The sequence below is a fragment of the Phalangium opilio genome, unplaced genomic scaffold (assembly GCF_054372755.1).
Source record: "Phalangium opilio isolate 3A_F unplaced genomic scaffold, DU_Popi_V2 ptg000390l_1, whole genome shotgun sequence".
Lineage (NCBI taxonomy): Eukaryota > Metazoa > Arthropoda > Arachnida > Opiliones > Phalangiidae > Phalangium > Phalangium opilio.
Genome location: NW_028324234.1, coordinates 7611252 through 7627788, shown reverse-complemented (window position 1 = coordinate 7627788; position 16537 = coordinate 7611252). Strand labels below are relative to the sequence as shown.

The 16537-nt window shown below is 38.1% G+C and overlaps 1 protein-coding gene and 19 pseudogenes across 1 annotated transcript; all 20 read left to right on the top strand.

Annotated features, from left to right (window-relative positions):
- The first annotated feature begins 80 nt into the window (after positions 1–80).
- On the top strand, positions 81–199 carry LOC149596840 (5S ribosomal RNA; annotated as a pseudogene).
- Positions 200–336: 137 nt separating this feature from the next.
- Positions 337–439, top strand: LOC149596839 (5S ribosomal RNA; annotated as a pseudogene).
- A 123-nt stretch (positions 440–562) lies between these two features.
- Positions 563–681, top strand: LOC149596838 (5S ribosomal RNA; annotated as a pseudogene).
- A 361-nt stretch (positions 682–1042) lies between these two features.
- Positions 1043–1161, top strand: LOC149596837 (5S ribosomal RNA; annotated as a pseudogene).
- A 361-nt stretch (positions 1162–1522) lies between these two features.
- Positions 1523–1641, top strand: LOC149596836 (5S ribosomal RNA; annotated as a pseudogene).
- A 136-nt stretch (positions 1642–1777) lies between these two features.
- On the top strand, positions 1778–1880 carry LOC149596835 (5S ribosomal RNA; annotated as a pseudogene).
- A 3151-nt stretch (positions 1881–5031) lies between these two features.
- Positions 5032–5150, top strand: LOC149596834 (5S ribosomal RNA; annotated as a pseudogene).
- A 361-nt stretch (positions 5151–5511) lies between these two features.
- Positions 5512–5630, top strand: LOC149596833 (5S ribosomal RNA; annotated as a pseudogene).
- A 136-nt stretch (positions 5631–5766) lies between these two features.
- LOC149596832 (5S ribosomal RNA) lies at positions 5767–5869 on the top strand (annotated as a pseudogene).
- Positions 5870–5992: 123 nt separating this feature from the next.
- LOC149596831 (5S ribosomal RNA) lies at positions 5993–6111 on the top strand (annotated as a pseudogene).
- Positions 6112–6728: 617 nt separating this feature from the next.
- LOC149596830 (5S ribosomal RNA) lies at positions 6729–6831 on the top strand (annotated as a pseudogene).
- A 123-nt stretch (positions 6832–6954) lies between these two features.
- LOC149596829 (5S ribosomal RNA) lies at positions 6955–7073 on the top strand (annotated as a pseudogene).
- A 137-nt stretch (positions 7074–7210) lies between these two features.
- Positions 7211–7313, top strand: LOC149596828 (5S ribosomal RNA; annotated as a pseudogene).
- A 1537-nt stretch (positions 7314–8850) lies between these two features.
- LOC149596827 (5S ribosomal RNA) lies at positions 8851–8969 on the top strand (annotated as a pseudogene).
- Positions 8970–9331: 362 nt separating this feature from the next.
- LOC149596826 (5S ribosomal RNA) lies at positions 9332–9450 on the top strand (annotated as a pseudogene).
- A 362-nt stretch (positions 9451–9812) lies between these two features.
- LOC149596825 (5S ribosomal RNA) lies at positions 9813–9931 on the top strand (annotated as a pseudogene).
- A 362-nt stretch (positions 9932–10293) lies between these two features.
- LOC149596824 (5S ribosomal RNA) lies at positions 10294–10412 on the top strand (annotated as a pseudogene).
- A 362-nt stretch (positions 10413–10774) lies between these two features.
- On the top strand, positions 10775–10893 carry LOC149596823 (5S ribosomal RNA; annotated as a pseudogene).
- A 362-nt stretch (positions 10894–11255) lies between these two features.
- Positions 11256–11374, top strand: LOC149596822 (5S ribosomal RNA; annotated as a pseudogene).
- A 2166-nt stretch (positions 11375–13540) lies between these two features.
- LOC149596821 (uncharacterized) lies at positions 13541–16021 on the top strand. Its single transcript, XM_089861437.1, has one exon. It carries the CDS (start codon positions 13541–13543, stop codon positions 16019–16021), a length of 2481 nt encoding a protein of 826 aa, XP_089717563.1.
- The last annotated feature ends 516 nt before the right edge of the window (positions 16022–16537 follow it).

The following is a 16537-nucleotide window of genomic DNA, read 5'->3' as shown; positions in this document are numbered from 1 at the left end:
AAAGCAAACATATCTTCTTTTTTGTTATTGTTTTATAAAGATGAAAGTTAATTAAATTCAAATTATTAACGAGCACTCTCGGCAACGGCCATATCACGCTGAATACACCGGTTCTCGTCCGATAACCGAAGTTAAGCAGCGTCGAGCGCAGTCACTACTTGGGAGGGAGACCACTTAGGAACACTGCGTGCCGTTGGCTCTTTCACTTTTTTTTCCCCATTTAAATTTTAATAGATATGAAAAAAGCAAACATGTTTTCTTTTTGTTATTGTTTTAAAATGATGAAGGTTAATTTGTCTCACTTAATTTAAATTCGAATTATTAACTAGCTTTCTCGGCAACGGCCATATCACGCTGAAAACACCGGTTCACGTCCGATCACCGAAGTTAAGCAGCGTCGAGCGCATACAGTACTTGGGAATACTGCGTGCCGTTGGCTTTTTCACTTTTGTTTCCTCTTTCAAATTCCACCAGATATGAAAAAAGCAAACATATCTTCTTTTTTGTTATTGTTTTATAGTGATGAAAGTTAATTAAATTCAAATTATTAACTAGCACTCTCGGCAACGGCCATATAACGCTGAATACACCGGTTCTCGTCCGATAACCGAAGTTAAGCAGCGTCGAGCGCAGTCACTACTTGGGAGGGAGACCACTTAGGAACACTGCGTGCCGTTGGCTTTTTCACTTTTTTTCCTCTTTTAAATTTTAATAGATAAGAAAAAAGCAAACATGTTTTCTTTTTGTTATTGTTTTAAAATGATGAAGGTTAATTTGTCTCACTTAATTTAAATTCGAATTATTAACTAGCACTCTCGGCAACGGCCATATCACGCTGAAAACACCGGTTCACGTCCGATCACCGAAAATAAGCTGCGTCGAGCGCATACAGTACTTGGAAATACTGCGTGCCGTTTGTTTTTTCACTTTTGTTTCTTCATTTAAATTCCACCAGATATGAAAAAAGCAAACATATCTTATTTTTGTTATTGTTTTATAAAGATGAAAGTTAATTAAATTCAAATTTTTAACTAGCACTCTCGGCAACGGCCATATCACGCTGAATACACCGTTTCTCGTCCGATAACCGAAGTTAAGCAGCGTCGAGCGCAGTCACTACTTGGGAGGGCGACCACTTAGGAACACTGCGTGCCGTAAGCTTTTTCACTTTTTTTTCCTCTTTTAAATTCCAATAGATATGAAAAAAGCAAACATATTTTCTTTTTGTTATTGTTTGAAAAAGATGAAGGTTAATTTGTCTCACTTAATTTAAATTCGAATTATTATCTAGCACTCTCGGCAACGGCCATATCACGCTGAATACACCGGTTCTCGTCAGATAACCGACGTTAGCAGCGTCGAGCGCAGTCAGTACTTGGGAATACTGCGTGCCGTTTGCTTCTTCACTTTTGTTTCCTCTTTCAAATTCCACCAGATATGAAAAGAGCAAACATATCTTCTTTTTGTAGTTGTTTTATAAAGATGAAAGTTAATTAAATTCAAATTATTAACTAGCACTCTCGGCAACGGCCATATCACGCTGTATACACCGATTCTCGTCAGAATACCGAAGTTAAGCAGCGTCGAGCGCAGTCATTACTTGGGAGGGAGACCACTTAGGAACACTGCGTGCCGTTGGCTTTTTCACTTTTTTTCCTCTTTTAAATTTTAATAGATATGAAAAAAGCAAACACGTTTTCTTTTTGTTCTTGTTTTAAAATGATGAAGGTTAATTTGTCTCACTTAATTTAAATTCGAATTATTAACTAGCTTTCTCGGCAACGGCCATATAACGCTGAAAACACCGGTTCACGTCCGATCACCGAAGTTAAGCAGCGTCGAGCGCATACAGTACTTGGGAATACTGCGTGCCGTTGGCTTTTTCACTTTTGTTTCCTCTTTCAAATTCCACCAGATATGAAAAAAGCAAACATATCTTCTTTTTTGTTATTGTTTTATAAAGATGAAAGTTAATTAGATGTTATTGTACTAACCGAGACGTTTCAAATCAGGGAAAATTCGGAATTTTCAATAAAAGGTTATAGCCATGTTTTTTCAAATGTATTTCAAAATAGGAATGATGGGGTAGTTATCTATATAAAAAATGATTTAACTTACGTCATAAACAATCTAGAAATTTCCGGGGCAACTGTTAAATGTGTTGATGTTAAATTGCCTAATAATATAATTTATAAAGTAATTGGTTGCTACCGTTCACCAAGTAACAATGTCACGGAATTTATTGATGACCTATATACAAAATTATCACGAGATATAAGCGTAGGAAACGTGATCTGGACAGGAGACTTAAATATAGATTTACTGACCCCAGAAGAGCAAACTGTCTCCGATTATCTAACTACCCTATACGAGAAAGGTTTTTTCTCGTGTATTAATAGTCCAATTAGAGAGACGCCTACATCCAAATCATGTATTGACCATATATTTGTAAAACAGAACAAGAACAATGAAGTAATTTCGGTCATACATGAAGTTAAAATTACTGGTCACTACGCAGTTTTAATTAATATATCTGGTGCACGCGAAACTAAGAGTCATAATAAACAGAAAGTAATAAACGAAATTGACTATAACAAACTTATCGATGATATACAAAAAGAAACATGGGTCAATGTCCTCTCAGAAAAAGACCCAAATGAAGCGTCGAAATTATTTGTAAAAACATTGCAACAACACATCAATTTAAATTTAAATAAAAGATATATTAGTTATTCGCATAAACAACAAAAACTAAAACCTTGGATAACCTATTCTTTAATTATTTCAATTAGGAAAAGAGACTCATTGGCAAAAAGAACTAAAATAGAACCGTTTAACACTGATTTAAAAAATTATTACCTAAAATACCGAAATAAATTAACGAAAATAATAAGACTAGTAAAAAACGATTATTATAAAAATAAAATTGACAAATGTAAACAAGATCCTAAAGAAATGTGGAAAATTATAAATGAGTCAACAAATAAGTATAAACAACCCAATCAAATTGATAAAATTAACTATAAAAACCACATTTATAGAAGTGATAATCAACCTCTAGAAGTAGCCGACTCCTTTAATGAATATTTCTCCTCGCTTGGAGAAAATTTAGCCAAAGACATAATGTCGAAAACTATAGACACGCCAATAACTCTAGATTCCAGCGACACTAACTCTAAATCGTTATTTTTCTTGCCGATTACTCCAGTTGATATTACAAAAGTTATTGATACCCTTAAAAACTCTAATTCAAAAGGTCACGATGATATAGATATAAAAACTTTAAAAAAACTTAAACAATTCATAGCAATTCCGCTATCGCATATTATAAACACATCCTTAACAAATGGGGTTTTTCCTAATATTCTCAAGAGAGCAATAGTTGTACCGATCTTTAAATCAGGCGATAAGACCGACTTAGGTAATTACCGACCGATATCTCTCCTTAGCAATATTTCAAAAATATACGAAAAAATTATCAAGAACCAACTAACAGAATTCTTAGAGAAATGCAATTATTTTTCTACAAACCAATATGGCTTTAGAAAAGGTCTAAACACTAGTGACGCGATTCTAAAAGTAACGGAGACATTATACAAGACCATAGACCAAAACAAAAAATCTATCGGTATATTCCTCGATTTAAGGAAAGCTTTCGATACGGTCTCCCATCCTATACTCATTCAAAAACTTGAGAAAGCTGGCGTACGTGGGGTACCACTAGACTGGTTTAAAAGTTACTTGAGCGGAAGAGAAACAGTTGTGAAAATAAATAATACGATAAGTAATACTCACGTTGTGAGGTTCGGAATACCACAGGGAACAATCATTGGCCCGGTGCTATTCCTAATTTATATAAACGACTTATGTAACACAAAAATTCATGGCAAATTGATATCTTTTGCCGATGATACCACTTTATTATTTGAAGGTAATACTTGGCTGGAAGTAATAGAGAAAGCACAAAAGGACTTGAACTTAATCCACACGAAATTGAACCAAAACTTGCTAACTCTAAATACTAACAAAACTAAATACATCTGTTTCTCTTCAAGAACGATAGAAAACTTACCAGATGAAATTAAAATCCACGCCAGTAACGATTGCAACAATTGCACCGCAAAATGTCTCATTATAGAAAAAGTTAACCAAATTAAATATCTAGGAATAATAATTGACAGTAACCTAAGATGGAGAGATCATGTAGGTCACGTAACAAAGAAAATACGATCGTGCTTGTATAAATTCTACAATGTCCGTAATTTTCTGGAACTTCCATGGCTAAAGAGGATATATTACGCCCTAATACAGTCCGTCATATCATATGGTATAATAGGCTGGGGAGGGACATACGAGAGTATTTTAGAACCTTTGGAAGTTCTACAACGAAAAATTATACGTATATGCTTGAGGAGAGATTATCGTTACCCGAGTCGACTACTTCATAAGGAGTTTAAAGTATTCTCTGTCAAACATTTATATGGAAAAGAAATACTGTTGTATACATACAAGAGCAAAAATTATATGGAATATACAAATAGTTATACCACTAGATTTATGACAAAGGGTAATTTATTAATTCCCAAAACTAGTAAAACCATAGGTCAAAAACATGCCTCTTATTTAGGTCCGAAATTATTTAACATATTAGATAATGATATAAAGAAGTGCTGCAGTCTAGAAATATACCGTAAAAAAATTATAGCATGGCTCATAGAAGTCAAATACTCCACGCTAACCTCTATTCTCAATAATGTCTAACGAAAGTACTATTTTATTAGCAATTAATTACTTTCTGGTTAATCAAAAGATGTACGAAGTTCCCCAAATTATTCAAGTATAACAATTATAATAATTACATTAATTTAAATATAACTATATACATAACCCTGCCACGCACGAGCTTACACTCATGTGGCAAAGGGTAGATGTACCATTTTTGTATGAAAATTTATGAGTAACATAGACATCAATAAATTAATAATAATAATAATAATAATAATTAAATTCAAATTTTTAACTAGCACTCTCGGCAACGGCCATATAACGCTGAATACACCGGTTCTCGTCCGATAACCGAAGTTAAGCAGCGTCGAGCGCAGTCACTACTTGGGAGGGAGACCACTTAGGAACACTGCGTGCCGTTGGCTTTTTCACTTTTTTTTCCTCTTGTAAATTTTAATAGATATGAAAAAAGCAAACATGTTTTCTTTTTGTTATTGTTTTAAAATGATGAAGGTTAATTTGTCTCACTTAATTTAAATTCGAATTATTAACTAGCACTCTCGGCAACGGCCATATCACGCTGAAAACACCGTTTCACGTCCGACACCGAAGTTAAGCAGCGTCGAGCGCATACAGTACTTGGGAATACTGCGTGCCGTTGGCTTTTTCACTTTTGTTTCCTCTTTCAAATTCTACCAGATATGAAAAAAGCAAACATATCTTCTTTTTGTTATTGTTTTATAAAGATGAAAGTTAATTAAATTCAAATTATTAACTAGCACTCTCGGCAACGGCCATATCACGCTGAATACACCGGTTCTCGTCAGATAACCGAAGTTAAGCAGCGTCGAGCGCAGTCAGTACTTGGGAGGGCGACCACTTAGGAACACTGCGTGCCGTTGGCTTTTTCACTTTTTTTCCTCTTTTAAATTTTAATAGATATGAAAAAAGCAAACACGTTTTCTTTTTGTTATTGTTTTAAAATGATGAAGGTTAATTTGTCTCACTTAATTTAAATTCGAATTATTAACTAGCACTCTCGGCAACGGCCATATCACGCTGAAAACACCGGTTCACGTCCGATCACCGAAGTTAAGCAGCGTCGAGCGCATACAGTACTTGGGAATACTGCGTGCCGTTGGCTTTTTCACTTTTGTTTCCTCTTTCAAATTCCACCAGATATGAAAAAAGCAAACATATCTTCTTTTTTGTTATTGTTTTATAGTGATGAAAGTTAATTAAATTCAAATTATTAACTAGCACTCTCGGCAACGGCCATATAACGCTGAATACACCGGTTCTCGTCCGATAACCGAAGTTAAGCAGCGTCGAGCGCAGTCACTACTTGGGAGGGAGACCACTTAGGAACACTGCGTGCCGTTGGCTTTTTCACTTTTTTTCCTCTTTTAAATTTTAATAGATAAGAAAAAAGCAAACATGTTTTCTTTTTGTTATTGTTTTAAAATGATGAAGGTTAATTTGTCTCACTTAATTTAAATTCGAATTATAAACTAGCACTCTCGGCAACGGCCATATCACGCTGAAAACACCGGTTCACGTCCGATCACCGAAAATAAGCTGCGTCGAGCGCATACAGTACTTGGAAATACTGCGTGCCGTTTGTTTTTTCACTTTTGTTTCTTCATTTAAATTCCACCAGATATGAAAAAAGCAAACATATCTTATTTTTGTTATTGTTTTATAAAGATGAACGTTAATTAAATTCAAATTATTAACTAGCACTCTCGGCAACGGCCATATCACGCTGAGTACACCGTTGCTCGTCTGATAACCGAAGTTAAGCAGCGTCGAGCGCAGTCAGTGCTTGGGAGGGCGACCACTTAGGAACACTGCGTGCCGTAAGCTTTTTCACTTTTTTTTCCTCTTTTAAATTCCAATAGATATGAAAAAAGCAAACATATTTTCTTTTTGTTATTGTTTTAAAATGATGAAGGTTAATTTGTCTCACTTAATTTAAATTCGAATTATTAACTAGCACTCTCGGCAACGGCCATATCACGCTGAAAACACCGGTTCACGTCCGATCACCGAAGTTAAGCAGCGTCGAGCGCATACAGTACTTGGGAATACTGCGTGCCGTTGGCTTTTTCACTTTTGTTTCCTCTTTCAAATTCCACCAGATATGAAAAAAGCAAACATATCTTCTTTTTTGTTATTGTTTTATAAAGATGAAAGTTAATTAAATTCAAATTATTAACTAGCACTCTCGGCAACGGCCATATAACGCTGAATACACCGGTTCTCGTCCGATAACCGAAGTTAAGCAGCGTCGAGCGCAGTCACTACTTGGGAGGGAGACCACTTAGGAACACTGCGTGCCGTTGGCTTTTTCACTTTTTTTTCCTCTTGTAAATTTTAATAGATATGAAAAAAGCAAACATGTTTTCTTTTTGTTATTGTTTTAAAATGATGAAGGTTAATTTGTCTCACTTAATTTAACTTCGAATTACTAACTAGCACTCTCGGCAACGGCCATATCACGCTGAAAACACCGGTTCACGTCCGATCACCGAAGTTAAGCAGCGTCAAGCGCATACAGTACTTGGGAATACTGCGTGCCGTTGGCTTTTTCACTTATGTTTCCTCTTTCAACTTCCACCAGATATGAAAAAAGCAAACATATCTTCTTTTTGTTATTGTTTTATAAAGATGAAAGTTAATTAAATTCAAATTATTAACTAGCACTCTCGGCAACGGCCATATCACGCTGAATACACCGGTTCTCGTCAGATAACCGAAGTTAAGCAGCGTCGAGCGCAGTCAGTACTTGGGAGGGCGACCACTTAGGAACCAGAGCTGTGCTAATTAATTAGTTAGCTAATTTAATTTCTAATTAATTAGCAACATTTACTAATTGAAAATGGTAATTGAATTTTAATACCTTAGTGCTAATTGAGAAGTAATTCTAATTAATTAGTATGAATCGGAAAGGCAATTATCTAATTAAAATTTAAATAGATTAAATTAGCCAATTAGATTTAGGATTAACTAATTAGCCAATTAGATTTAGGATTAACTAATTAGCCAATTGGATTTTCAATTAATCTTTTAGGCCAATTTGTTGTAAAAAATCGAGGAATTAGCTCTTGATTCATCTATTTGAATATTAAAAAGCCTTATTATATCAATGAGGAAACCTTAGTGCTACTCTAAATTTTTCAGCTCCTCAAATATGAGAGAATACTAGTACTAGTAGAAAATTTCGTAGTTCGCAACTGTCCCATTTCGAAATTTCGATTGTTTTACCTACTCGAATTAATAGCAGTGCGCATGTATTTACTACTCAGGAGTCCATTATAGGAACTGTGGCAAGAAAATGGAGAAATGAGACAAATTTTAACATGAAGGAAGGCTCGAGGCTTGTCTCATTTTTCGAGAATAATTCATGCCTTCCGTACCCGTTTTTCAATGGCATTAAAACATTAAACTTTGCATTACCAAAGTACTAAATCCATGGGCACTTTTAAACTTTTATGTTTACTTATGGTTTCTTTTTTACCTTAATTAGAAAATAGTAATTCTAATTAATTAGTTTGATAAATAAATGTCTAAATTCTAATTGAATTGAATTAGTTTCTATGTCTAATTGCTAATTGGCTAATTAATTAGTTCATAAATATTTCCCTAATTGCTAATTTGCTAATTAATTAGCTCATAAATATTTCCCTAATTGCTAATTTTAATTCAATTAGTTGTCAGCTAATTAGCACAGCTCTGTTAGGAACACTGCGTGCCGTTAGCTTTTTCACTTTTTTTTCCTCTTTTAAATTCCAATAGATATGAAAAAAGCAAACATATTTTCTTTTTGTTATTGTTTGAAAAAGATGAAGGTTAATTTGTCTCACTTAATTTAAATTCGAATTATTATCTAGCACTCTCGGCAACGGCCATATCACGCTGAGAACACCGGTTCTCGTCCGATCGCCGACGTTAGCAGCGTCGAGCGCAGTCAGTACTTGGGAATACTGCGTGCCGTTTGCTTTTTTCACTTTAGTTTCCTCTTTCAAATTCCACCAGATATGAAAAAAGCAAACAAATCTTCTTTTAGTTATTGTTTTATAAAGATGAAAGTTAAATAAATTCAAATTATTAACTAGCACTCTCGGCAACGGCCATGTCACGCTGAATACACCGATTCTCGTCCGATAACCGAAGTTAAGCAGCGTCGAGCGCAGTCATTACTTGGGAGGGAGACCACTTAGGAACACTGCGTGCCGTTGGCTTTTTCACTTTTTTTTCCTCTTTTAAATTTTAATAGATATGTAAAAAGCAAACAGGTTTTCTTTTTGTTATTGTTTTAAAATGATGAAGGTTAATTTGTCTCACTTAATTTAAATTCGAATTATTAACTAGCACTCTCGGCAACGGCCATATCACGCTGAAAACACCGGTTCCCGTCGGATCACCGAAGTTAAGCAGCGTCGAGCGCATACAGTACTTGGGAATACTGCGTGCCGTTTGTTTTTTCACTTTTGTTTCCTCTTTTAAATTCCACCAGATATGAAAAAAGCAAACATATCTTCTTTTTGTTATTGTTTTATAAAGATGAACGTTAATTAAATTCAAATTATTAACTAGCACTCTCGGCAACGGCCATATCACGCTGAATACCCCGGTTCTCGTCCGATAACCGAAGTTAAGCAGCGTTGAGCGCAGTCAGTACTTGGGAGGGCGACCACTTAGGAACACTGCGTGCCGTTAGCTTTTTCACTTTTTTTTTCTCTTTTAAATTCCAATAGATATGAAAAAAGCAAACATATTTTCTTTTTGTTATTGTTTGAAAAAGATGAAGGTTAATTTGTCTCACTTAATTTAAATTCGAATTATTATCTAGCACTCTCGGCAACGGCCATATCACGCTGAGAACACCGGTTCTCGTCCGATCGCCGACGTTAGCAGCGTCGAGCGCAGTCAGTACTTGGGAATACTGCGTGCCGTTTGCTTTTTTCACTTTAGTTTCCTCTTTCAAATTCCACCAGATATGAAAAAAGCAAACAAATCTTCTTTTAGTTATTGTTTTATAAAGATGAAAGTTAAATAAATTAAAATTATTAACTAGCACTCTCGGCAACGGCCATGTCACGCTGAATACACCGATTCTCGTCCGATAACCGAAGTTAAGCAGCGTCGAGCGCAGTCAGTACTTGGGAGGGCGACCACTTAGGAACACTGCGTGCCGTTAGCTTTTTCACTTTTTTTTTCTCTTTTAAATTCCAATAGATATGAAAAAAGCAAACATATTTTCTTTTTGTTATTGTTTGAAAAAGATGAAGGTTAATTTGTCTCACTTAATTTAAATTCGAATTATTATCTAGCACTCTCGGCAACGGCCATATCACGCTGAGAACACCGGTTCTCGTCCGATAGCCGACGTTAGCAGCGTCGAGCGCAGTCAGTACTTGGGAATACTGCGTGCCGTTTGCTTTTTTCACTTTAGTTTCCTCTTTCAAATTCCACCAGATATGAAAAAAGCAAACAAATCTTCTTTTAGTTATTGTTTTATAAAGATGAAAGTTAAATAAATTCAAATTATTAACTAGCACTCTCGGCAACGGCCATGTCACGCTGAATACACCGATTCTCGTCCGATAACCGAAGTTAAGCAGCGTCTAGCGCAGTCATTACTTGGGAGGGAGACCACTTAGGAACACTGCGTGCCGTAGGCTTTTTCACTTTTTTTGCCTCTTTTAAATTTTAATAGATATGAAAAAAGCAAACACGTTTTCTTTTTGTTATTGTTTTAAAATGATGAAGGTTAATTTGTCTCACTTAATTTAAATTCGAATTATTAACTAGCACTCTCGGCAACGGCCATATCACGCTGAAAACACCGGTTCTCGTCCGATCGCCGACGTTAGCAGCGTCGAGCGCAGTCAGTACTTGGGAATGCTGCGTGCCGTTTGCTTTTTTCACTTTAGTTTCCTCTTTCAAATTCCACCAGATATGAAAAAAGCAAACAAATCTTCTTTTAGTTATTGTTTTATAAAGATGAAAGTTAATTAAATTCAAATTATTAACTAGCACTCTCGGCAACGGCCATATCACTCTGAATACACCGATTCTCGTCCGATAACCGAAGTTAAGCAACGTCGAGCGCAGTCATTACTTGGGAGGGAGACCACTTAGGAACACTGCGTGCCGTTGGCTTTTTCACTTTTTTTTCCTCTTTTAAATTTTAATAGATATGAAAAAAGCAAAAATATTTTCTTTTTGTTATTGTTTGAAAAATATGAAGGTTAATTTGTCTCACTTAATTTAAATTCGAATTATTATCTAGCACTCTCGGCAACGGTCATATCACGCTGAAAACACCTGTTCACGTCCGATAACCGAAGTTAAGCAGCGTCGAGCGCATACAGTACTTGGGAATACTGCGTGCCGTTGGCTTTTTCACTTTTGTTTCCTCTTTCAAATTCCACCAGATATGAAAAAAGCAAACATATCTTCTTTTTGTTAATGTTTTATAAAGATGAAGGTTAATTAAATTCAAATTATTAACTTGCACTCTCGGCAACGGCCATATCACGCTAAATACACCGGTTCTCGTCCGATAACCGAAGTTAAGCAGCGTCGAGCGCAGTCAGTACTTGGGAGGGCGACCACTTAGGAACACTTCGTGCCGTTAGCTTTTTCACTTTTTTTCCTCTTTTAAATTCCAATAGATATGAAAAAAGCAAACATATTTTCTTTTTGTTATTGTTTGAAAAAGATGAAGGTTGTTTTGTCTCACTTAATTTAAATTCGAATTATTAACTAGCACTCTCGGTAACGGCCATATCACGCTGAATACACCGGTTCACGTCCGATCACCGAAGTTAAGCAATACGTGAACAAACAATTCCCTCCATAGAAAATGCATTAGACTATACTTTGCAGGCTCGTAACTCTGTTTCTACTGGAGATACGGAGATGTCCTTTGAGTATGTTATAGACCAATTTGTCCCCCATCTAGCCATACTAAGAATTAGGGCTACGACAAACAGTAGTCGAGTAATTAAGCTAATCGTAAACAAACAAACCCCTCCATAGGAAATACATTAGACTAAATTCTGGAGGCTCGTAACTCTGGTTCTACCAGAGATACGGGGATGTAAATAATGTGACCTTGACACAAATGTTCGGATAATTATAAAGGTCTTTGCATGTTCCAAGCAAAAAAAAAAAAAAACTTCGCGGTTTCGAACCTGTGGGCCTCCGAGAGTGAGTCGGATGCGATAACCGCTACACTAAAGATATGTTATTATTTTTAATCGAAAGAACAGGGTCAAGTAATTAAGCAATACGTGAACAACCAAACCCCTCCATAGAAAATGCATTAGACTATACTTTGCAGGCCCATAACTCTGTGTCTACTAGAGATACCGGGATGTCCTTAGGATATGTTATAGTCCAATTTGTCCTTCATCTAACCATACTAAAAACTTTGGGCTACGACAAACAGGGGCCGAGTACTTAAGCAAAACGTAAAGAAACAAACCCCCTCCATAGGAAATGAGTTAGACTATAATTTGCAGGCTCGTAACTCTGTTTCTACTGGAGATACGAGGATGTCCTTAGGATATGTTATAGTCCAAATTGTCCCCCATCTAAACATACTAAAAACTTTGGGCTACGACAAACAGGGGCCGAGTACTTAAGTTAAACGTAAACAAACAACCCCTCCATAGGAAATGCATTAGACTATACTTTGCAGGCTCGTAACTCTGTTTCTACTGGAGATACGGGGATGTCCTTTGAGTATGGTTTAGTCCAATTTGTCCCCCATCTAACCATACTAAAAACATTGAGCTACGACAAACAGGGGCCGAGTAATTAAGCTAAACGTAAACAAACAACCCGTTCATAGGAAATGCATTAGACTATACTTTGCAGGCCCATAACTCTGTGTCTACTAGAGATACGGGGATGTCCTTAGGATATGTTAAAGTCCAAATTGTCCCCCATCTAACCATACTAAAAACATTGAGCTACGACAAACAGGGGCCGCGATATTAAGCAAAATGTTCGTCAACTTTGGTATCGTCTCACTTATTTTATTATGTTACTTATGATTTTTGCACTAAACTTTGGAGGCTCATAACTCTTGTTCTACAAGAGATACTGGGATCTCCATTGGATATGTTATAGCACTCTTTGCTCCCCATACAAGGATACTTTTTTCTTGAGGCTACCTCAATATCGTCGTCAACTTATTTTTTGTCTCACTTATTGTTAGAAGGTTACTTTTGATTTTTGAAAATAAACTTTGCAGGCTCGTAACTCTGTTTCTACTGGAGATACGGGGATGTCCTTTGAGTATGTTATAGACCAATTTGTCCCTCATCTAGCCATACTAAGAATTAGGGCTACGACAAACAGTAGTCGAGTAATTAAGCTAATCGTAAACAAACAAACCCCTCCATAGGAAATACATTAGACTAAATTCTGGAGGCTCGTAACTCTGGTTCTACCAGAGATACGGGATGTAAATAATGTGACCTTGACACAAATGTTCGGATAATTATTGTTGTATAATGTAAAAAACTATGTTAGTTAAAAAACTATTTTATCTATTGGCATAAGATAAAACAAGAGTGAAACCGAGTCTTCCTTATCGGTAGATATATTTCAAGGAAGCACTTCTCTTAAGATCAGCTACCATGTAACAACGCTTACTTTTTATCGTGACAAATAAATCTTTTATTATGCACAAACGTTTATTAAAATAATCAAATAGAAAACTACAACATGGTGTCAGAAGTGGGGTAATTTTTATAATTCAGGCCCAACCACCCACTCGCGTATCGTTACAAATATGATGGCCTCCTTCAAAAGTCCCGAACCTTTTACACCTGGGAACAGTCCAGCGGAAGCCTGGGAGGCTTACAAGGAACGCTTCAAAATTTACGCCATTGCCTCAAAACTTAACAAGGAAGAGCATGAACTGCAACTTAATGTATTTCTACACGTCATCGGTACGGAGGGACTACGGATTTACAAAACACTCTCGTTTACATCCACCATCGGCAATCGTACGCTACAAAACGTCTATGATGCCTTCGACGCCTATTATAAACCATATAAAAACGTAACCTATTCTCGGTACAAGTTCTTTACAACGAAACAAGAGTCAGGCGAACCATTCGATGTCTACCTGACGAAAATCAAAACTCTCGCAGCCCAATGTAATCTGGACAAACCCAACCTGACGGACTCGCTGGTAGCCACCCAGATTGCGATAGGAACGACCAATGCCGAGGTTCGAAAACAACTACTAAAACTAGAACCACTCTCGCTGGGCCAAGCTATAGCCAGAGCCCAAGCTGAGGAAACGTCCATGCAGCAGGCCCAAGTAATCAATCCAACAAAATCCATACTCACCTCCTCATACGGACAGCCAGAGCAGGAATATTCTATGGTACATGAAGTGAATAGCCTCACTAACGTCCAACACTGGCGCGACCGCCAATCTACAAGCCAATATCATGCACAACGGGGTCGGCCAAGGACTCGCAACAACAATTACCACCAAATCGCTCCAGACAGGAACAACTTCCGCCCAACCTCGCAATTTCGATCCGCTGTGCCGCCACGACGTCGACCAAGCCAGAATTCTGCATCTTCAGACCCAACCTGCACACGATGCGGTCTGCGACACCTATCACAACAATGTCCCGCAATGGGATCCACATGTCGGGCTTGCGGAGGACCGAACCACTGGTCAACGGTTTGCCGTGCCATCAATGAACTTAATGCTTATCTACCAATTTCCCGTACCACTGACGAAGAACACGGACACAACATCCGACGTGTAGACGAAATAATGTATGACGACAACCACACAATCCAAAATGACGAATTCTTGTACTTATCTTCTCTGACACTACACGCAACATTTGCAAATCTGGAAGATGACCATCTCTGGCGGGCACAACTCATGGTGGCGAATACACCGACTACCTTTAAAATCGATACGGGCTCCCAAGTCAACGTTATTCCGGAAGTACTGTACTCTCGGCTACATCCACGGCCCGCCATGTTAACCCCAAGACACATAATCAAAGCATATTCTGGGATTGCTGTCGAAGTTCTGGGTATGACTCAACTCATCTGCTCCTCAAACCTCGCCTCCATACCGCTCGACTTCTATATAACGCCAAAGGATCAAACTCCCATCATTGGAGCGAGTGCATCTCGAAAACTCGGCCTAATCACAAGATTACCACACAATGAACATAGCGCAATTCCCCCATTCATGGCACTCCAACCTGCCGTTGATATTAGGACTCTACCGCAAGCAACCGCGTCCCTACATTCTTGCACAGTGCCACCTGATGTTGCGACTAGCACGCCACAAGAAATAATGAAGAGATTCCCTGATGTTTTTGACACGGTAGGAAAACTCCCGGGACAACATCACATGAAACTTCGCCCGGATGCGATCCCAACAAGAACACCAGCCCGCAAAATCCCGATCCAACTGATTCCACGGGTTCAAGCCGAAATACAACGCATGGTCGCTGCTCAGGTCATAGTTCCTGTCACCGAACACACAGAATGGCTTCATCCAATGGTAGTGGTTCCCAAACCAGGCAATGGCATCCGCATTTGTTTGGATCCGCGCAATTTGAACAAGGCACTATTAAGAGAACACTATCCCATGCCAACATCCCATCAAATCTTCTCTGAGTTATCTGACGCCCAAGTTTTCACCGCATTGGATGCCAAATCGGCCTTTTGGCAAATCGAACTTACACCAGAGAGCTCTCGAATGTGCACCTTTGCAACGCCATTTGGAAATTTCCGATTCACGCGTCTACCCTACGGGATATCCACTGCTTCTGAATACTGCCAAAGGATAATGAATTCTATATTTGGCGATATACCTCGAACACGAATTGCCACAGACGACTTCCTTATACACGGTTCAAACGAAGCAGAACACAACAAAATCCTATATACAGTATTGGAACGGGCGCAAAGAAAAGGACTGATGTTTAATTCCAAAAAGATCCAACTAGCCGTTACCCGCATCAAATATCTCGGTCATATCATATCTCCCAAGGGCGTCGAAACTGATCCGGAGAAGGTTGGAGCGATCAGAGAACTACCACCACCAGCGGACAAACCGGCACTACTAAGATTTCTGGGCATGGTTAACTTCATGGCAAATGATATTTCTGGATATTCCGAACGAACTGCTCCCCTACGGCCTCTTCTCAAGCAAGACACAGTATTTCGATGGGACGAAACCCACCAAGACGCTTATGACGACTTGAAACAAGCCATCACTTAAGCGCCAGTGTTAACATTTTACAATCCCAAACTACATAACACTGTATCCGTCGACGCTAGTCAACATGGAATTGGTGCCGTACTTCTGCAGCAAGGCAAACCTATTGAATACGCGTCGATGACCTTTACATCCGCACAAACGCGCTACGCTCAAATTGAAAAGGAGCTGCTCGCCATATTATATGCATGCGAACACTTTCATTATTATGTGGCAGCCGCCCCACTAACAGTGCAGACAGACCACAAGCCGCTGCTTGCCATTATCCGGAAGCCGTTCCATCTTCTCTCTCCGAGGCTCCAGCGCCTAACATTGCGGTTGGCGCGGTATGACCCGACATTAATTTATGTTCCTGGTACCAAGCTTTTCATCGCTGACGCCCTCTCGAGAGTACCACAACCCAACTGCACAATGACAACGGACTTTTTGGAAGGTCCCGCTGCAACAATATATACTCTGACCACTCTTTCCGATGACCGACTCCGCAAGTTCCAACACGCAACAAATCAAGATCCTGAC

Excerpts from the sequence above, each read along its gene's own strand:
- LOC149596821 (XM_089861437.1), top strand. The coding sequence starts at position 13,541 with ATGATGGCCTCCTTCAAAAGTCCCGAACCTTTTACACCTGGGAACAGT.